Source organism: Lissotriton helveticus, chromosome 7, assembly GCF_964261635.1.
Source record: "Lissotriton helveticus chromosome 7, aLisHel1.1, whole genome shotgun sequence".
In the NCBI taxonomy this organism is placed as follows: Eukaryota; Metazoa; Chordata; class Amphibia; order Caudata; family Salamandridae; genus Lissotriton; species Lissotriton helveticus.
The window spans coordinates 1,274,249,223-1,274,272,107 of NC_136068.1; the positions used below are offsets into that span (position 1 = coordinate 1,274,249,223).

At 44.5% G+C, this 22,885-nt stretch overlaps 1 protein-coding gene and 1 pseudogene across 1 annotated transcript in view; one reads left to right on the forward strand and one right to left on the reverse strand.

Annotated features, from left to right (window-relative positions):
- HID1 (HID1 domain containing) overlaps nucleotides 1-22,885 on the reverse strand; it is a 226,412-nt gene that overhangs the window by 141,279 nt on the left and 62,248 nt on the right. Inside the window, exons 2-4 of the mRNA XM_078654484.1 lie at nucleotides 13,326-13,475; nucleotides 10,167-10,337; nucleotides 9,679-9,792 (exon numbers count right to left, since the gene is read on the reverse strand). Coding sequence (XP_078510610.1) covers nucleotides 9,679-9,792; nucleotides 10,167-10,337; nucleotides 13,326-13,475 — 435 coding nt within the window. The remainder of the gene's footprint in view (nucleotides 1-9,678; nucleotides 9,793-10,166; nucleotides 10,338-13,325; nucleotides 13,476-22,885) is intronic.
- LOC144767308 (deoxyuridine 5'-triphosphate nucleotidohydrolase pseudogene) lies at nucleotides 255-2,422 on the forward strand (annotated as a pseudogene).

Here is a 22,885-nt window from a genome sequence, read left to right on the forward strand (position 1 = left end):
GACAAATTAAGATAGGGTCTAGCACCTTAACGACTATTTCAGTACATACCTTCACCGGATCTCTAGTCTCCCAACGGACAGCATACCCGTTCTTCCTACCCAGAGCAATATCTTGTAGCCATGCTAACTCATCACCATTTCTCTCCAACGTCCTGCTGGGGACTGTTATGTGCACACCCTGGGCCAAATGATCGCTCATCTCTACAGGGTGGATTCCATGGCCTCTCTCAAAGCCTGCAAAACGATTTGGAATTATGATAAAATCTATGGTCGTATTAGCTCCTCATCCTACAAAGGTATGTCCAAAGTCCACAACGGGTGTACACATATGATTTGAGAAGCCCAGGTCATTCCTAAACATGGCTTCATTTAGGAGTTCGCCCTTAATAGAATGTTGAAAATGGGATGATTGATCATCACCTTCCTGGGTTAATCCATAGTTCTCAGATCCCGCAACGTGGCACAGATTAGTGTTAAAATCCCCTCCCCAGATGGGTATGATTTCTAAGTTGGTCTCTGAACCTGAATAGGAAATATCTTTACTCAGCTTCTCTATTAAAGCTCCCAGATAGGTCCATTCGATATTATGATAAAAATTAATCAATTGCAAAGCATAATTATGATCCAGCTGCAATAGGACACTCTGAAAAAATATTTCTGAACTGACCATCTTACTCCTGTGTGTAACTAATAAATTAGATATATACACACATAACCCTCCTTTAGGCCTACCACGGGTTGATTGAAAGGTGGGAGTATGTAAAGTCTTGTACCCATTTATGTGGACCCTATCGATCGCCCAGGTCTCTTGGAGACACAGGACGTCAAAAATCTTAACAAAGGTCAGCCATGCTTGGTCAATAGCCTTATCCTTTAGGCCCACCACATTCCAAAAAAGGATTCTACATTGACCAGTTTGGATTGGGATTGGGGTCGTAGTCCCACCTCCATGGATACAAGAATTACTGGGAATGTCTATACTACCTTCCGTCCGTGTCTCTAAAATTGAGGTCTGCAAGATAGTATCTACCGCAGTGTCCACACTATAGGTTTTAATATGTGGACATTTACTCCCATTGATTAAATGTCAATCGTTCTTATCTGAAAAGGAGAGGGGGGCAAATCTATTTGACACGGGCAATCTGAAGCTTAACCCTTCGTGACTCCATCCAGATTCCCCCGGTGGCCTTATGTTGTGTACAGACTAGGGTTTATAGAAAAAAACCTAACGGCCGCACTTAAATGCCGGAGTTGGAAGTAGTGATATTATTCAACCGTGAGAAAACTTCTCTGACTAGTTGTGGTGAGCCCAAAGATAAAACTATACAATCACCTTCATATGATTTAACACTGTTTCCCACCCATGCTACCCTCCTCACCATCTTGAATTCCTTAAACAATGTAGCTGAGAGGCCTGTTTTGTTTCCTAGCCAGCTAATGGTCTTGTTTCTTAATGCTTGCCAATTTTCAACCGTTGCCTTTGTTAGTAGTGGGGCATTAACCAAAACAATACTGTCGCTGCCGGGGGTAGATTTAAAATTTGAACACCAGGATTTTCATTGTCGCCATATTTGCCTCCCTTACTACTATTAGCTCTACCCCTTTGTTCTGTCCTTAACTCCTTGCCCTCTCTATCTGGGACATGTAATCCTATATGGGCATCGCACTTAGCATATCTGTTGTTAGTGAGATTGGTAGCAAAACTTCTCTGATCTTCTTGCGCAACCCGCCCATTTACTCCCGGGGTTCTCTCTACCACAGACTTGATTTGGTTCTACGTTTGGCCTAACAGAATGTGAAAGTCCAGCCAGGGGACGCAAATTTGTCCTTTCTTGGCCTAATACCTGGTTATGGTTCCCCCCAGGAAGTCTCTAGGCGAGATTCAATTTTTTCCAGTCTTAAGCCAAGAGTATTAATCGCAACAACGCCGAGCAGGGGCTCCAGTCACGCAACAACGCCGAGCAGGGGCTCCAGTAAAGCAGCAGGATATGATCTGTACAGTGCTTATGACTACGTGATTCTTGCAAAGGAGAAGGCACTGGTAAAAACAGACATTCAGATTGCTGTTCCCTCAGGATGCTATGGTAGAGTGGCTCCACGATCTGGTTTAGCTGCTAAACACTTCATTGATGTCGGAGCTGGCGTTATTGATGAAGACTACAGAGGGAATGTCCGAGTGGTGCTTTTTAACTTTGGAAATGAAGCCTTTCAAGTGAAAAAAGGCGATCGAATTGCACAGCTGATCTGTGAACGCATATTTTATCCTACTCTAGAAGAATTCAGTGTTTTAGATGACACAGCGCGTGGTTCAGGAGGCTTTGGATCTACTGGGAAGAACTGATCTGAGGGATCTTTTTACATTTTAGGTCAACTTTGTGCTGGAGACTTCAGCTGCAATGGATTTTTAATGTGCTGTATTCTAAATAAAGTTTGTCAGGATTACGGCCAAAGGTTGAGGATGGGAGTATCATGCATCCTGTGGACAGGCATCAAATAGTCTGCTTACAGGAGACATGGTCGCCAATAGAACTCCACTTGTTGGGTTATAAGACGTACTTTTCTCCAGCATTGGTGGGACAAAAGGGTAGGCCAAAGGGAGGATTAATCACCTATATTGCTAATACCATCCAAAAAATAAAAATAAACATTATTGAACTGGAACATAATTTCCAGATCATTTGTCTCTCCCTACCCAAAAATGAGTCTGTTGTCCTCGTTAACTTTTACAACAACCTCGAGGAATCACAGCTCCAGGAAGTGTTGGCGCACTTGCACGAGAAATTAACTACCTTAAGGCAGAAACGAGGAGCAAAGGGCTCAGTATCTATAATATGGGCAGGGGACTTCAACTTGCATCACTGTACCCAGCCAGAGCAAAAATGTGCAGGAATGGTGACAGAGGAAGGTAACCCCCTCACTCACTTTTATCACAATAATATCGGTGGAATAATGAACGATATTCTATCAGACCTGGACCTCCAAGTAGTAAACACCCCAGATGATAGAACTAATTCTCTAGAACCGACATATGTGGGAAGGGGATTTAGTACTACAGTTGACTACATTATAATATCGGCTAGCTTACAAACTAGAGTCAACCAGTTTGAAGTGTTACCCAACACTTTAAGTGACCTTTCCATTCTTAAATTGGAAATGTTTTTAAACTATCAACAATCCCTACCTGTGACATTAGCTAGTGCATTGACCCAGGATAATATAAATCTGGGCCAGCCAAATAAATGGGTATACAATAAAGTGGGGGAAAACAAACCCAGGGGAACTTACCAAAGATCTGATAAAATTGGCATACCCCCAAATCAAGAAATGTTTAGACATACAGACAGAAGATGAGGAACTTCTTAGTAACTTTGCCCAAATCATGGAAGAAACCAAATCTCTACTCACAGTAAAACATAAAGTAGGCCCCCAACAAATTAAAGGATGGTTTAATCATGAATGCACCCAGGCTCACTCAAAGCTCAAAATAGCACTAAATAAGGATGAAAGGGACCCCCACGTTATATCCGCACTAAGACAGGAATACTTTGCCATCAGGAAAAAGAGAAAGGCAGAGTTAAAGCAAGCTTTGTGGGATGAACTCCACTCTAGTGCCCAGGAAAAAAACAGCCAGGCATTTTGGAGAGTAGTGAGAGCCCCATTTTTGGTTGACGATGAAATCCCAAAAATTGAAGTTGCTATAGATGAGTTAGAATGGGTATCACACTTCTCAAAAAATTTCCAAAAACAACCAACAGAACAAGAAATTGAAGATAGAAACTTACTAGCTCCATCCTACCCCATCCAAATAGACTTTGAAATGTCTGAGGTCCTTTTGGCCCTGAAATCAAGCAAAAACGGAAAAGCTCCAGGACCGGACGGAGTCCCGGTAGACTTTTTTAAACATAATACAGATCTCTGGGCTCCTATCATTACCAGGGTATGCACGGCAGCTGCAAAGAAAGGAATCCTGGAGTCTTGGACAAGGTCCGTGATGGTACCGATTTTCAAGAAGGGCAATCGCCAGGACCCCGCCTGCTACCGCCCAATATCTCTGCTGGACTCACTGGGAAAGATAGCAGGCAGGATGATCCTGGAGCGACTTCAAAAATGGGTGGAGGAGAGAGGCATCCTGTCTGAGTTGCAATTTGGTTTCCGGGAGGGTTTTGGAACTGTGGAACAAGCCCTAAACCTCTCCATTATCATCGGAAAATACATACATGCAAAAAAGGACAAACTATATATGATCTACGTGGACTTGTCCTCCGCGTTTGACTGTGTTTCTCATACCAAATTGTGGTCCCTCCTGTCACAAATGGGAGTTGATCTGCCACTCCTGAATTTTCTGAGAGAAATGTACTCCAAACCCTCTGCCAGAGTCCGCTATGGTACAAAGGGTGAACTGTCAGCGTCCTTTAGAGTAGAGCGTGGAGTCAGACAAGGATGTGTCCTGGCGCCTTTCCTTTTCTCCCTCTATACTAACAACTTGGAGGTTGAGCTTCTGAGGGGCACCCAGGACCTCCCACAGGCAAAACAACGCCCGATTCCCGCTCTACTCTATGCGGACGATGCTGTCTTGCTGGCGCGGACTCCCCGTGAACTTCAGAGGATACTTAATAGATATTCTCTCTTTATGGGCACTCTAGACCTGCACATAAATGTGAAAAAAACCTTTGTGATGACGGCAGGTGCCGGGAGAAAACACCCTAAAGATTTAATCCTCAAAAATCAAAAAATAGAGTTTGCAACCGAATATTGTTTCTTGGGTATTACAATAGACAACAAATTGTCCTGGAAAATGGCAGTGGAAGCAAGGAAACATTGCTTTAAGAGAGCGATAGCGGCCTTGGTGTCTTTCTCACAAAAATTGGGAAAACGACCGCCCCTGGAATTACTAGCCATTTACAGAGCTAAGTGCCAATCGACAGCACTATATGGAGCCAGTGTATGGGGTCATATGGATGTTTCTTCCCTGCAAATTGCAGAAAATAATTTTCTGAGGTTCCTTTTAATGGCCCCAAAGCGATCCTCTACGTATGCATGTCATGTTGAACTAGGCGTCCCATACATTGAGGACTTGGCAAGAATACAACCGTTACTCTTATGGCGCCGTATTTGGACCTCAGAAAAAAACGCCCTCACTAAGACAATAGTGGCAGATGCTATGACACTACACCATGCTCTAAAAATAAAATGGCTAGCTTACATCAGGAACTTTTTTATTGACCTTGGGGCCGAAAAATACTATTCAACTCCCGAGAAAATCAGTGAACTCTCAAAAAAACAACTACAAACACTAGCCCTGGGACATTTGCAAAATCTGATACTACAATCTGAAGCAGGCAAACCGTCTGTCCAACATGCTGTAATGGTTCAATCCACCCTTTCCATCCAGCCTTACTTAAATCTTAAAATCAGTCTTTTCGATCGTTTTCTTCTGATAAGATTCAGATTAAATCTATTTCACAGGCTAGTAGCTTTCCCAGTAGCAAATGCATGGGATACGATTTTACCCCTGTGTCCCTGTGATGAAAAGTCATTACAAACCACTTTACATACAGTCTTGTTTTGCAAATTTTATCATGAACATCGCAAATTTTGGTTATTGACTTTGTTAAAATCTTGGGGATTTAGGCAGTGTCGTCCTGCTATGTTGAGTTTACAGCTCTTGGATACTGAAATTACCTGCTATCATGTTCTTAATCTTCTAAAATGCATATACAGACACAGAAAAAATCTGCAAAGTAATTCTTTCTAATTCATAGTATTGTAAATAGTTTCGTGAAACTTATCATTGTCTATGAAATTATTCTGCATTTTAAAACTCATGTTCAAAAAATTTTTTACGATTTACTTACTATGTATCAATATTGCTTTTATGGATTTCTAATACTGAAATTCCGAATAAAGAATTTATTATTATAGAGTATTAATAGATTGCAACACCTGCTCCTTGAAATCTTTTATAACATTACAGACCTCAACAAGTTCATTGTGTGAATCAGTTGGCACTTTCTTGCTCTTCCGGAGGGCCGGACCCCTTGGTGTGTTATCCTTACTCCCCTGTCCAGTCCCAGTAGTCTTTTTTGTCTGCATTGTTAGGGCTCTAGGGGAATTTGGCAAAGCCTGATGTACCATTGCTAATTCACTTCTGTGGGTTTTAGTATCCAAGGGTTTTAAGGGGTTACAGCTTTTTGTCCGGAGTAGGATTTCATCGCTTACTTCATGCTCATTTAAAATGATGTCAGCGATATCCAACACACATCCATTTTTAGGTTGCAAGCTGGCATCGTTAATCAGCGTTTCCTTCCCTACCAGGATGATGTCATTAGCATCGCTACTCGGTCCGCTAATCTGATCCTGTGATTGAGAGGGAAGGGAAATTACAGACTCATTTTTAATAGTTTCCTCAACGCTCGTGATCTGTCTCTCAATGTCTCCAAAAGCCCTGGTTAAATAATTTAAGAGAGTCATATTAATTTTCCTATGTTTACTGGGTACTTTGGTAGTCTGACTCTCAGTCTGCTTCCTTTTCCCCATGTTGCCCCTTCCAGTAGTTAACAGGACCTTGGTATCTGAATATACAAAAATACCCAATATAAAATGCTAATTACAAAGTGCCTTACAGTATCACAGAATCCTAAAACAGAGGTGCTTAGTTCTGAATTACACGGGGGAATTAGCCGCCGAGAGGTTTGTTATATACAGACTACAATTACTTTAGAGGTACTTTCAAGGTGACTCTCAGTACGCTAAGGTCCTCTAGCCCGATAACCAAAAAAGTCCTTAAATCAGAGTTCCAATGGGAAAATAGCAGCAGGAAATAGCCTTATGTGCAAAACAGCAATTGATTTAAAGTGCTTCTTGGCAGTCACTCTGTTTCCTAGACCAATGTGCAAGAATGCTTGAATTAGAGTTCCAATGGGAAAATAGCAGCAGGAAATAGCATTATGTGCCAACAGCAATTGATTAAAGTGCTTCCACGCGGTCTCAGTTTTCTAACCCAATGTACGAAAATGCTTGAATCAAAGTCCACAGGGGAAAATTACTTCCACGGAGCCTCTCGATTCAACCCAACATACAAATGCTTTAAAAGTTCCAGAAAACTGGGAAAATCAGTGTATGCCAGCTACAACTATTTTCAAATATTTCCGATAGAGATAGGCAAATATTTATTTGGCCACAGTACCTTATTGGTCCCATATCCCAGATGTCAGAGGGATTTCCCTGCCCAGCCTCTTCCGGCCTTTGACGGGCCCTTTGACTATCAAAAGGTTGAGAGAGGTATTGGTGGCCGCTTATGGACAGTCAGGTCAAAGAAGGGTTGAGCGGTGTGTAGCATGCAAGGTGACAGAGAAACGTTTGAGAGTGGGGTTGGGCAGATTGATAGAGGAATAGCATGTGGCTGAAGCAAAGGATGTGTGGGGTAAAGTGTGTCTTGATTTCATCGGACCCTTCATTTTCTTACCAGAGCAAGAGAAATTTGCAGCTGTTTTGTGTAATGCAAAATCAAAATGGGTGGAAGTTGTATTCATGAAAGGAATTACCACATCTGATACCATCATGGTGTAAGGGAGATTTTCAGAAGGGCAGGGATTCCTCCAGTACTACTGACGGATAATGGTACACAATTTACATCAATGCAGATGAAAAGATTTCTAGACAGTCTTGGTAATAAACACATCTGTACCTTCCTATACAATCCACAAGGAATTCGATTGGTTGAACGGATTAACAGAATGGTGAAGGGTACTATGCAATTGGCGTACAATTCAGGGTTGCAAGTGCAGGATGATGTCAAAGTCATGCTTTGGGCATACCTTACGACTCAGAGTAGTGACACAGGAATAAGCCCATTTGAGATGATGAGGGAGAGAACAGCTGGAAGCAAATTAGTGCCAACATGGATGGCAAAATTATAGGTGTGGAGGAAGGTTTGAGGATGGAGGATCTGGAAAAACGCATGATTGAGGTGGGTGATTTGGTGAAGGTGAAGCCTGGTGATGGTAGTGGATTTCTGAGAAGATTCAGGGGGCGTTCACTGTAAAGACTGTGGGTGTAATTGGGTTAAATTAGATAACGGACAGACATGGAACCTAAGGTGTGTTGCTCGATACCATAAGAAAGGTTGTGTTATTGAACATGAGCAAGTAAGGCTTTGTATGGGTGACACTTGTTCGCCTTGGTTGCTGATGAAAGACAATTAATTTTTGAAATCACAACTAGGGGCTAATGGCCAGCAATCAGGTGCAGGGTTGTGAAGAACCAGTTGAAAGGAGGGGAGATGGTTCAAGTTCTATGCCTCGGCTTAGAGGGAGATAAGCGCAAGAAGGCCTCCTGCCTACTTAAATGAATATGTTTGTGAATAATCTTACTTGTTTCTTGCAGGTCCTCTGCACATTAGGATTCGTGAAATACTCCCAGCCGGTTTAGTGTAATGTTTTTCCCTTTGTTTGCCCGTGGCTGGTTATTTTCCTATGTTGTTTTATTCTTATTTGTTTGTTTTACACAGTCACTGTAACTTCATTACGGTATTGCAACAGGTCTTTGCAATAGGTAAGGGAGGGGGATGTGTTGTAATGTATTTAATGAGCTTAGGTAGTCTCAGCTAGGCTGAGACTGCAGTTCCTTATGAGGTCATTGCATTCCATCATGATGTAATGAAGTTGCCGGGGTTTTGACAGTTGGTGCTTGCTGCCATGCCTGGCAGGATGGCTGTGTATTTCACCCAATGTAACATTAAATACTTTCTTATGGAATGAAGCCTCCTCGCATATGAACTTTTAACCATTACACTTTCCTTTCTAAACGAGTCAGTCTATGGATGATGTGTCATCAGGCTGCCACTAGTAATCACCCAAAGAGGTCATTCATGTTGGTGTAGTTGGTAGCCAGACCTTCCCTCTCTTTAGTGTGCACATCAACATATTAGCTGCTACGTCAGGTAGGCTGCCAAATGGAGGTGATTTAGCCATCATGTAACTCACGCCACACGGAGTTAACATTTGCTTTCCATGCCTTCTGATGCTTTAGGCCAGAGACCTAGGCGTATAGCTTTGTCAATAATATTAGGGAATGTAAGTCTGAGGTTGCCCATCAAGTGACACAAGGTATCCAACTAAAATGTACAAGTGGTGGTGGAGTTAGATCAATTAGTTTGGAGTTTGTAAAAATAAGAGTCTCTCTTGGTAGGATTAATGAATACACAGTCAAGCGAAAACAATTCACACACCCCTGACCAAAACAGGACACAAAGACTAGATGAATAATAAATAAATGCTAGGAAATACCAAAAGCCTAGCACATGACACAGTGCCACTTTTACAAAGTGGCCAAACACAATGCCAAATTGACAGTATGTAAGCAAATGAGGCTGATGTAAGCTTGGCTCACTGAACTGTGCGTTTTTAAAGTGGCTTCTGTGAAGCAGAACCTAGTTTAAAAAATGGCTAAAGGTAATTTACAGCCCGCACAACTGAGCATGCCATGTATGGGATCCAGGTGTCTACTGAGGCAAACAAGTAAAAATAGACCCTTATCTGCGATGCCTTAACCATGGCTATCTGGCATACTAGCTCACCTCTGGTGGCTCACAGCACACATACAGCAAGGACACCATTAGACTAGAGGGGAAATACAAAAAGAAAAAAACAAGACAGCAGGCCTGCTTTGGGAACTTACCACACTGCTTTTCCTGTGGCTCTGGACTGTGAAGTCAGGGCAGAAAAGCAAGTCAGCCACAGCCAGCAGCAAGGACTCTGCCAGCGGCCGAGAATTGTCCTCATCCTCATCACTCTGTAAAGTAAAACCAGGAGATAAGAATATGAAGAACCTAGGCTGGAGCAAAAACACCATGAAAAGAAATCATTTGCACTGCACTCTTCCAGACCAATCCAGCATATAACTATTACCACATGCAGCCAACAACTCAACAACAAAGTGCCTCCTTGTCCTTATGCCAGGCACTAAGCAGAACAGCCAGCAACGACCTTCTCCGCATTCTCCTAGAGCTTTATAAGTAAACACACACCTCCTCATTCCACCACTAATTCACCAGCACTCAAAATAACTAGAAGCTTTCAAAATATGTGACTTAACACGCATGGCTTCGCGCCCAGTTCCACTGCTTCACATAAAAAGCAGTGCTGATAAATAAAGTCAACACATACTGCTCCACGCCCTGCCCCTGGGACAGTTGACCAAAAGAAGCCCCTCCAATCAGGATCTTCAAAGATGTAGGGTAGGATGCGGGTGAGCAGCCGCGTGCAGTTCAGAACGATCTGCTGCTCCTTCTCGGAGTGGCAGCCACTCTCTGCCCCCTGCACCAGTTTCTCCACAGCCTGCGGGAGAGATGGAAGAGAAGACGTGAGCAGGGAATTTCTTAGTTCCATGTGCAACCATCTCAGCAGTGTACCCCCCAATCGGCAGTGTTACAATACGTACTGTTACATTTCTACATGCTCCCTTGGACTACATTGTGCCAACACCAAGTACAAATTTCACTTTTTGCCCCTCACCTCACCCGCAAAATAAAGTAATGCAATACAAATTTTATAAAAATATTTGTGTATACAGTGAATGATCGACTACAAGATTGGTCAAAGTATTGCAGAAGAATCTGCAGTATCTAGTACCCGAGAGTCTTTGTAGGCTACACAAAACAAATCAAACGAATTTTAGGCTTCTGATTGTTGCAGGTGTTACTTTGCAAAAGGCTAAAGTTGACAAAGAAAATCCAAGGGTCCTCTCTTTAACATCCATAAATTGTATTGGATGTAAGCTACAACAATTGAAAACACAATATTAATATCTGTACTCCAGATTCAAATACAATTCATTGTGATGCTTTCATACACATTCTTACATTAAGTTGAAAAGGAAAAGCTAGGAAAGAACCCAAAAGTGTTAAAATAAATGGACCTTAAGGTTCACTCCCCATCTGCGGACTTCCTACCTCACCCATAGCTGTGCCCGAAAGAGACCAAGTTCTGGGCAGCTATGTAAGAGTGCATCAGGAAGATCTGTGGGACTGCTGTACCCAGACAGCCACTGGAGGCTCTTTTGGGATTGGTCAAGGACGTCCCAGACAGTGTATGCAAGTTAACAACAATGATGAGATTTTTAAAAAAAATTGTGCAGATTTATATAGCGCGAACTCGACCCGAAGGTATTGGAGCTGTTACTTTACACTTTCAGGCACGGGGAAGTTAAGTGATTTGCCCAGAATCACAGGATGTGGACACGACCCCGCGGCTCGAACCAAAGTCGGCAATCTAGCTGACGGACCACATCCTCTCCCTTCGAGATTACTGGTTGAACAACGAGGAGCAATGTACTGTGGAAGGAGGTTGTCCAATATTGAAAAGACGATTCATACTGTCAAGAACAGTTAAAGGAATTCTGAATTTTGATCCGGGCAAAGTCTAGACCCAAGGACATTTGGGGCCTTTTTAGCTTATATATAGCTTTGAAGCGGGAGATAAACTAGATTGCTGTGTAATTAAGTGTTTCCAGGGAAATATGATACATGAATAACCAGAATCTCATCGCTCTAGTCCAAATGCATGAGGTGATATTGAAGCATATGACTGACCAAGAGCCATTATTTCTATCGAAAATCCTTACCTATTTCTAGAACAGTGGTTTGATAACTGGAAATTGCTCATGATGTAACTATTCTTGATAAGTGTGCTAAATGGAGAAGGTTGCTATCTGGAACCCCTTGTCAGTGTGGTGTGGAGGTACAACGGAATAAGAGAATTGTATGTGATTTGATTAATGAGGGGGGCTTCAACTGTTAGTTGTTTAGATTCAGTTGGTCAAGTACTAATAAAAAATCGTTTATAAAAAGAAAAAAGGGTCACTCTCCTGAATTAGTGGCAGTGGAATAATTGGGCAGTAGTAGTAAAATATAGTGGAGGGGCCAGCTTTTTGACAACAAAGGATCCTGTCAGCTATGGTTACATCGTGTGTTCATCTGGGTTACAAAAACAACTGGGCACGATGTTGTGTTAATGGGGATTTCTAAAGTGCACCCTCAACCCCGCAGGGATATCCTGGTGCAGGACATAACAGATCAAAGAAAGCCAGAAACTTTGGTGAAAAGAGAAAACGATAAAGAGCTGGGATGAGAGGTTATGTTTCTTGTAATGCTCAGAAGATTTATGGCATACAGGTCTGCACATGATAACTGACAGAGATAAAATAGGTGCAGTTAAATCAGTGTTGTTCTGGTTTTACTAAATCTAAGTACGTAGCATGACTGTGTATGGCTTGTTTACTGTTTGAGAGTAAATTCTTCATAAACATGCAGATGAAAGAGAACCCCCAAGAGGTGCCTGGCTCTATGATGGCTTTGCAGGCAGCGTACTGGAAGAAACTTGGGCCACTTCATGGCTGTCTGGATGGCGATGGCTTACTATTGATACTGCTGTAGCGACCAAACATTTTCCCAAGGCAAAGACAGAAACCAAAATCAAAGAAATGAGAAATCTGCATGTTCTAAACTGCTTCCTGTGTTTGTAGACAAACTTTCTCAAAAACCGTGGGGTAAGGCCATTGGATGAGAATAAGACAAACCATCCAGAGAGCCAAGGAGCACTGCTAATCGCTCAGCCTTCTAGGAAGATAAGTGCAGGAATACAGACCTGGCATTTAAGTGGCATGAAGGAGTCCATATTTCCTGCATGCAAACACCATGTCAATCACAGGTAGTCAGTTACCACAAACCTATCATAAGAAGTGTCTGGGTACCCCTTGGGAACAGCCTCGTAGTCATAGGCCTGTAGACGCCTTGTTGTATTCTATAGCAGTGGTACGTGCTACGGCCGAAGTATGAAGGCCAGTCATCTTTAAGTCTATATCGAAGAGACTGATTGGATGGAGGAAGAAAAAAAATGGAACAAAATTCACAAAGAGAAAATGCAGAAACGTCTAAGAGTGAGAAAAATGGGGCAGGGAGTGTCTGGAGGTGGTTTAAAGATTTAATCTCCTGCAGCTTCTGAGCAGAGCTTAGCGCACTGGCACGATTTATTTTACAAATTAAGGACTGGGGACCAGGCAACCCCTAATCGGTGAAACTGTACAGTACATATACGTGTGCATCTACACATGCTAATGAAGCAGCACTGCGATGCATTTGCATTGCACTGTATTCAGTGATAAATTGTGAGCTATGCTGTAGCAGAGTGGAGGTTCAAGGTGCACCCTGGTGTGTAGGAGAGAATAGTGTGATCCTTCGAGCAAAGCCTAGTCAGTGGGGAGCAGAAAAGGGGGCATGACTTAATCCTCAATGTAGCAAAAAAGGACACAGAGTGAACCCTACGTACCTTGTAGCAGAGTGTGGCCAGGTTAGAAGGGGATTCTTCCCTCACCGCCCGTATTTCTGCTGCTGGAACCAAGGCAAAGACATCCTGAACCGAGGTAGCCGTGTCTGCCCAGAACTGGTCCCAAAAGGCATCGTCAGTTGCCTCTACCGGCTGCAAATAGACAGAACAAAACAACAAATGAGAGGTTCCAGCAGCATCAGGTGAGTGAAAGTGGTAGCATTAGTGTCTACCATCATACCCCAACATAATATTCCAACAACCTATGCATAGATTCCAAGTGGAGATACAGGTCACTATTAAGAGGTACAGAGAGAAGGTTCCTTCGCTGGAGAAGGTTTCAGTGTCCTACTTCTGTCCAGGAATACACATTATTTGCAAGCATACATTCCCACCGAGGGGACGTTTCTCGCATGAAAAATCGCTACAAAGTGACATACATAGGATTTTTTAAAAGTTTGCATGCAGAAGAAAGACTGATGCGTAGAAAGGTGCGTGTGACTCAGACTTCAGGTGGGCTAGCTCAAGGCATCCATGCGCATATATGTAAATAAAGCTACGGACATCATTCCTCTAACGCTAAAACCACTACACAGGCTTCCACTAACTGACCGGATCATCGTCAAGCTAAACACAGACTTTCACTCAGGCCCCTACATGTCTCAGCAGCAAAACACTGTGCACATCCAACCAAAGCACCTCAAGGGGCAGAGTGTCCAAAGTCTGATGGCACCAGCCATGCGATGAGCTTCACAAGGCTGTGTGTAGAGAACAATGGAACTATGCAAAATGCATCTAACAGTAAACCAGATCACAGGAAAAAAATCACCCACGCAAAATTAATCTGATGTATAATATTGAAATGAGGACTTTGGAGTTTTAGATATGAGGATGGTAAGGGTGTGTCTGGAGGTGTGGGAGTCTTCTCAAGAGAACAGAATGAATTAAAAAGTAAACCTCTAAGAAAAACAGGTAATTAAACCAAATTAAGGTGCATTCATTTTCTTTTTTCTTAGTATTTTTAATTAGGATATTATAACACAGACCCTCAACATTTCACAGCGGAGTGTACAGTTACCTCATTTATTGTGATGTTTACCATATGCACCCAACATTCCGCTCCTGGGACTCCCCACTTCTGCCAGGATACAGACACATCAACAACTCTCCAGGTGGGAGCGGGCTGAGGTATCCACTGGAGATGGCACTCCACTCACCCATGCCGATTTTGTGCACGAGCAGGGGCTCCCTAACACGCTATTTTTAGTGCATGCTATTCTACTACGATATAGTAAGCGGGGTTGGGCTTCTGACGGGGCCAAACCATCAACACACAAACTGGTGCACTTGGTACACCTGATGGGCACTGGTAGGCCCTTGACACTGTGGATGTACTGAGGTAACTGGGGACGCATATCCCTACCCCTAACTACTTTACAGGTTTAGTGGGACACGGACATGGGCAGGGTTCTGACCGACAAAGAATGGGCCTCCCTTCTCGCTTATCCGAGGGCAGTCTCCCGCAACTCCCACTTCAAATGCATTCAATATATGATAACTCAAAGAGCGTACCTCACACCACATAGACTATACAAGATGTTTCTGGCTGTGGCAGCGAACTGCTCGAGATGTACTGAACAAGACGCTGACCTCTTGCACATGATATGGTCATGTCCAGCCCTCTACACCTACTGGACACAGATCGCGGTCACACTGCGGGAGGTGGTTGGGGGACATTCATGGACCACAGCAGAGGGCTGAATGCTGGGCCTGTATTCACATTCTAAGATTTACAAAGTGCAGGCGAAATGTGCTGATCTGGCGCTCATATCGGCGAAACGCCTTATAACTAGGCACTGGAAGTCGGCGCTTCCGCCTGCATTCCACCCTGGAGGGACGAGATGGAGCGGTGGGGACTTGCTGAAAGCGGGGCGCTACGCAGACAGGAACCTTGTGGACTGCGAAAGGTGCCCATTGCCATGTCCTGGAATCTGCTACTGGAGTCTTTCAAAGCGCTAGATGCAGACTCATTCCACCTGCAAATAGATGACCCACAGGGAGACATGCCTGGGCTTTAAGCTGTCCCGGGCCACTTACAGAATTACGCCCCAGGTGAACTTCGGTACAAGAGCTGCGAGGAGGCAACAATACCTGAACACACCTGCCCATCTCCCGGACATTGTACACTAGAGTTTACACACCATGCCAGCTACCATTGTTGCACAATGTAGGCCAGATAGGAATTCCCCCTCTTTTCTCTTCTGTTACTGTCTGCTACTGGGAGCGCACCCGTTGGTTGGTGGGGGGAAGGTTGTTTGTTCATATACTTCTGCAATAGATACACACATTCTATGATTACTGCACTGTTGCCTTACCCATTGGCAGCGCCGGACCAGAGTTTTCTGCCATGGTATTTCATGCTGTCTTACGCTACATGCAAACGGATTTCCACTCTTGCATACCTTACAACAATGTATCTGGTATTCCTAACTCTGGGATCGGATTGTACTTAGATGCCTCATTCTCTATTTGCCTTATATTTAATTTCTTGCTTTCTTCCCTTCAGAAAATCCAAAAAAATGTGTTTATAAAAAAAACAAATTATTGTGATGTTGTTTGTAAACTGAAATCCCAAAGTAGTCTGATCTCATGTGTTCGCACAGCCTTCCATTCCATCCTTCAGAGGAAGCAAAATGACCACCACTCGGTTAGATTTGCTAAAAGGCTGGGTCACAAGCAGATTAAGAAGAACGATTCAGCTCTAGAAGAGCAAGTACCTCTCAGTTGGAGTATATGTAGCGGGACGGGAGTTTGGGGCCATGAAGTCCATGGGAAATTACAGACAGACGATTTTGTGCAGGCTTTCAGCCATGCCCAAAAAGGACCCGGAGTCTGACCTCGCATTTGGAACTAGGTATGGGTTTTTTGGAGGATCAAATTGGTATGGCCCCTTAATTATTAGGGTCAGTTATGGAGTACTCCTAAAGCTGTGTTTTCAAGGCAGGTTTTGGAGGATTGCTTAAATTTAGATAACATGACCACCATCCCATGGCTGGCATATATTAAAAACACTTTTCATCGTCCAGGTTTGAGTTTCCTTGTTGATTCTCCTGAATGTGTTGCCCCCGAACTAAAGACATGGTAAAAAAAATGTACTTCCACAAGGATGAGATTAGATTTGGACAGTCTCTTGACATGGGCTTAGTTATTAGTAATATGCAAATTCTTACCACCTCAGGCATGGAACCGTACATAACCTGATCAGCAATCCGAGCACAGATTTTATCTCACCAGGTTCAGGTTAAATACGGCCCATTTCTTGGTTGCCTTTCCTTTAGTAGGCAATTGGTTTGCCTTTGTTCCGTGCTGTCCAGGTGAGGCTGTCTCCGCCCACTCCACCATGCACTTTACACTTATTTACACTTTGTACCGTACCTTAAAAGTCTGCGTTTTACGTCCAGTTCTCTTCACACGCACTTTACATCCTACAAAGAAGGGTTGGGATAAATGCAAAGTTTAGCTTCGCCTGAAATTTGCTTCGCTGTATTCAGCTATTGTTGCTGCTATGAAGATAGGAAACATTATGCGTCTTAATTATAAACTGGGAAGATTTTCATCAGATGTTTAAAATGAATTGTAATTTTTAATGTTTTATTTTATCCTTGCTGTGGTTTTTGAATGTAATTTATATTCCGTGCTTTTATGGTCATATTCATTTGACCGAATAAAGATATTTTGACCACCAACGGGTTACCAACAGCAACACTAGATATTTACTGCGTTACGATGTCGCAGTCAGAGGCAGAAAGTGCTGTTTAAGGAAAAGTGCAGGCTGTGCCATTTCTGGCACTGTTGTTCTTTCGCCTCCAAGAGCTACCCTGTGTTTTCATGTTTCCACTTCGGCAGAAGTCTGTGTGGCACAAAAGGTGGCAACCTCAAGTTTCTATTTTTGGGCAACTAAGTAATGTTGATGAATATTATGGGCAGCCATTGCTGTCGCATCATTGTGAGCATTAGAACAAAAGCGGAAGGGGTCAGCTGACGACGAATGTTTACTTTCGGGTAAGATTGGCATCTGCGAGATGGAGGTTGGATACTGCGCACCGGAAGAAATCTTGAACCCACTGCTTTCCTTAGTGTGCTTTTGGGCCTGCCTTGAGGGAATCCACATAATTTTGCAAGAAGGCAAGAATGCAGATCCCGGAAGTGGTTGCCTGGGCAAATACACGTAGGGCGAGGCTCGTGTATTACGTCATGTAAAGATCATGTTCTCTCGTTCCAAAGGAAACTGTGCTCAGCCTGGTCGGCTGGATTTTCAACCAGATGCAATGCACACTTTCTGCTAATGGCATCTGCCCAGCTTCTAGAAGACAATCTGAGACTGCCCTTCTGCTCTGTAAACATCTCTTGGACCATAATGGTCTCTGTGCTGTTAATACAGCGCGTGTGGTCAGCCGGCTGCTCATCCACCTGGCTAGAGTCATATCTAAAGGCTCTTCTTGAGCTTTCCTGGCCTGCCTTACTGCTACTGCTGTTCTTGCCTAAGTGGAAGGCTATTTCCAGCACCAGGTAACCAGAGATGTTGGCCGTACACCTGCAAGTGCACTATACCCTGCCCAGAGACCGGAGGCAAACCAAGAAGCAACCTGGACTCCACCAGATGTACATGAGCATCCACTGGAGTGCTTAAACCAATCATCACAGAGAGAGCAAGGGCTGCTAATAGATCAACTACGGGTTTTCTCTCCACCTGGCTATACAGACTATACGTTTCTCAGCTTGAATTGCCGCTCACTGGTCAAACATCACGCCGAGGTGTTCGATCTTCTAGTTGACGAGTCCCCTGACGCACTTTTCCTTACGGAGACATGGCTCGCGCAAGACTCTGTAGCAGAGCCTTGGCTGGCCCTCCTTCAAGGGTATGTGTTGAAGACCATTAATAGAGAGGAAGGGAGAGGGGGCGGCATTGCGCTGATCGCCAAGGAAGCTTACTCTTTTAGTCTGCAGAAGGAAAAGATAGCGGACTGTGAAAGTGCTCTCTTCAAAGTTAAGCTTAATCATAATTTTACATTATCTGGTCTTCTAATTTATTGGCCGCCTGGTCCGTCGAATTCGTTTAGGGATGACTTATTGGGAAAAGTAGGGCATTTGGCTGGTAAGGCGGCAAATCTCACCATTCTTGGCGACCTGAATCTTCACCTAGAGAATGGGGGGAAAGTGGAGATCGCCAGCTTTCTGGCAGATCTGGAGGCCTTCCAGCTGCTGCAGCATGTGCTTGAAGGTACCCATGTGGCGGGCCACTTGCAGGACCCTATTTTTTCCAAATTGAGTCCTCTTATAGTCCATCTGCCAATGCCATTAGTCTGGACCGATCACTTTATGGTGTCGTTTGTTTTGCAGTTACAAGGCAAAGCTGGCATAATCTGTCCAGCTAAGGTCCTTAAACACCCATGGCACAAGTTGGATCCAGATCTTTTTTTGGCTTGGGTTGTCAAGCATAGGCCTCAGCTTCCATCTGATGCAGATGCGGCTAATTTGTGTGTCCAGGAATGGCTGATGGCTGGCCTGGATAGTTGTATCCCAGCCAAATGGGGAGGTAAGGGGCGAGGACCCTCCAACAAGTGGTTCAACGAGTCACCTACACAAGCAAAGAAGGGCTGCAAGCGGCTAGAGCGTGCCTGGCGAAGCTGTTAGGATGGGTCTGCTAAACTAGAATTTTGGGCGGGCGTCAAACAATATCACAAAGGTATTCAGAGAGCACGGGCAGAGTTTGTGGCTAATAAGATCTTAGCCAGTTCAAACCCCGCAGGGACTATCTTCTCCCTGCTCAAAGGTATGAAGAACGCAGGGGTGGCCAGTTGTTCTCCCATTGCCTCTAACCATCAATGTGAAGCGCTTGCATTGCACTTTCTTAATAAAGTCGACCAAATCTATATGGGCCTACCTTCGATGGCCCCTCATTTGGAGGGGGAGATGTCAGAAGTGGCGGAGAACATGGGGGGTAACAGTTTGCTATAATTCCCGCTCCTGACACCTGAGGGTTTTGAAGCTCTGTGTTTAAAAATTAAATCAGGCTCTCCAGCGGATGCCCTGTCCCCTGCCTTTTTCCGCCAGTTTCACCATCTGATTTCTACTGTGTGCTTAGAACTGGCTAATTTGTCGCTTAGGTCAGCCACAGTCCCTCGGGCATGGAAACATGCCAAAGTTACTCCACTACTAAAAAAATCTTCTCTGGACCCGGGGGAACCTGGCAACTACCGGCCAATCTCCCAACTCCCTTTTCTGGCTAAGCTAGTGGAACTCCACGTGAATTCTACTCTTGCGAATTTCATTGAGCAGAACGCCATTTTTGATCTGTCACAGCATGGTTTCCGACCCAGGCATAGCACTGAGTCTGCGCGCTATTGGTTGTGTCGGAGGCCATTCGGGGCAGCTTGGATGTTGGGGACTCGGCGGCACTGGTCCTTTTGGATTTAAGTGCCGCATTGGACACAGTTTCCCATGACATACACCTGAAACGCCTCCTGGAAATTGGAATTGGGGACGTGGCTTTAGCCTGGATTCGGTCCTTTCTGGAGGATAGGTCCTTCCAGGTTTCAGTTCCTCCATTTAATTCCCAGGAGTTTGTCCTGCATCGGGGGGTGCCACAGGGCTCGGTCCTAAGTCCGCTCTTGTTTAACTAGTATGTTAGACCCCTGGCGGAGGTGGAAAAGGGCAGGGGGCTATCCCTGGTGTCGTATGCGGACGATACCCAACTGGGGATTGCTTTCTCTAAGAAATGCAACACCAGTTTGGGGAAGTTCAAGGACGATCTCCTGGCCATCTCCGACTGGATGGCAGCAAATTGTTTGCAGTTAAATGCCAGCAAGTCGGAGATCTTGTTGTTCGGCAGGGAACGGGAGCTTTGGTCTGAGCAGTGCTGGCCGGATCGTCTAAAACCCGCCCCACTCCCCAAGGAGGCTGTGAAGAACCTGGGTGTTTGGTTGGATAATGGTCTGACCTTTGATAAACAAACAAAAGCTGTGGCTGGGGTTTGTTTTGGGTTGTTGCTGGGTCTAAGGCCGCTGCTGGGTTTCTTTGCTCCCAAGGTGCGCCAGACCATTGTACAGGCCTCTATCTTGTCCAGATTGGATTACAGTAATTCTCTTTACTTGGGAGCAAATAAGGCGAGTATCAAGCAGTTGCAGAGGGTTCAGAATGCGGAGGCCCGGCTCTTGGTTGCACTGCCTAGATCCTGCTCGGTGGCGCATGTGCTGCCCAAACTCCATTGGCTGCTGGTTGAAAAGCGCATCGAGTTTAAGGTGTTGTGTTTTTCTCACAAGATTCTGACACATCAGGCCCCAGCAGGGCTACTTTATTTGCTGGCGCCTTATGAGCCGGGGCGTCTACTGCGCTCCGCTGATCTCGAGCTGGCTCGCGTTCCGCGAGTATGGAAAGCGAGGGCCGGTGGTCGCTCCTTTTGTTACCTGGCGGCGAAGCTTTGGAATTCGCTTCCTGTCTTTATGAGAAGCACTACGAATCATCTGGCCTTTCGCAAAGCCTTAAAGATCTGGCTATTTCCTACACCAGCCGTCTAATTCGTTACCCCGCTCTCCTTGGTCTCCTGTCTCTTGGTTTCTGGTTGCGCTGGGACGCCTCGTTGCTGAGGCAGCCATGCGCATTATAAATCCAAAATAAATAAATAAATAAAAAAGTGCAGGCAAAAGTGAGTGGTGACTGCCTGGAAAAAAAACTGCTTTAAGTACTATCTAAACCGGCTGCCTACCCCTGCATTTGTTTTAATTCAACACACGGCTGGTTGGCCATCCAGCCCAGACCAAGTGTGAGGCACCCCGACCTCCAACACCCCACCCCCGGGTCTGTTAAGAGACCTCTGTGCTTAAATGCATATACCCCTTTTTGATACCACAAAACTAAATCAGGATGTTGTCTTGCCTACTAGTTTGTATGAACACACACACACACACACACACACACACACACACAAGCTCCAATACACTATCCACTTCCTATGCTTGATATTGTTAAAGAGCTGCCATCGTGGCTGCATTGTTGTTTCCAAGCTGTTGTGGTCATCAGGAACCTCTAGGGTCACATCACAAACACTCAATAGTCCCGATTTGCAACAAAGTGACCTTTCTTGACAGGCAGTTTGTGTTCTCCTTTTTGCTTTGTGTTAAGATATACTGTGCGTTTAGCCACCGTTTTTCAAAATTTGCATTTGCAAAGATTAGTTATTTCCGCATAGCATTGCATTGCTCCTGTGTCTTTCCATTACTGGTGTGTCCCGAGCTATGAGAACATTATAACTTAGCAAACACATTAGGGCTTAGCAAACATTATATAGGTGTGCAGCCGTGGCCAGGTTTGATGTTGTTTCAACCCTCCATTCAATAAGTATTGTGTTATGTACTGTACTTTCTGTAAATCATACTTTTGGTACCTATTGTTTATAATGTAAACATCTCCATGTATGCTTGAGATTTTAATAAATTATTCTGCAGAAAACTGACTGGATATTGGCATCTTCATTGAAACTGTGCTAATTGTGTTTACTTGAAATAGACTCGCCCTGAGGGCGAAGAAAGTTTGCCGTGCCAACTTTCTGCCCTGATCTAGTATTTGAAGCTCTGGTTGCATCACCATTTTTAGGTCGAGCCTGGGCAGCGCATGCACTGCTCTGCGAGCCATGCTGTACTGGAGTATGGAATGGAAGCCCCGCCCACTCTCTGCACATATTTGTCATTGGCTTGTGTCGTTGTCCCTCGTAAATGCTGGCTTCTGCTTCGGTAATAGGCTTGGTCCCTCCTCAGTACCGCCTTGTCTGCATTTGTAACCTCCCATGGCGACTGGCCCTTTCACTTCGATTGTTACATGGTATGTCTTATTTAGTCTGTAAGCACTATTTTCTTTAATGGTTTCTCCAACTGCAAGCACCACATTCTTTCCTGCAACGGCTCCGCTTTGCTTGCACCTTCTCATCTAAATGTTGTGGCAGCACGGCACACTATAACTGTAGCGGCCACGCGCTTTTATTTTTCTTGCAACTGAATTCTTATAATCTGTATTATTTTTGTCTTCTTTTACAAGCAAAGCACGCTTTAACTTTATTGGTTGCACCCTTTCCGTTCTGGTTTAATTTTGGCAGCGCGGCAGCTTGCTCCTCATTGCCGTCGCGCTTTTCTGTGGCTCAGCTTGCCAAACTCGATTTTTTCAATTGTAAGCAGCGCGGCACAAGCGGCGTGCTGTGCTGCTTACGAAAAAGTTACAATATTGAAAAAATAGAATGTGTCGAGTCGTGCCTTTCTTTTCTCTGGCAAGGCTCGCCAAACTTTATTTTTTCAATATTACGTTTTTACGTTTTTTAGATGCTCGGGTCACTCTCGGGTCACTCTCTGGCCAGCTATCAAGATGGCGGGCGGGTAGCAGCACCTGGCTTGCTTCCTGGACTGTGTTGCGGTCTGCAGCGGCTGTAGGCACGCTCCTTCTGTCCACTGTAAAAGTTCTCCGGGGCTTTCACTGTCATGGTGTCCAAGAGGGCACTGCTCATCCTGCAGAAGAGG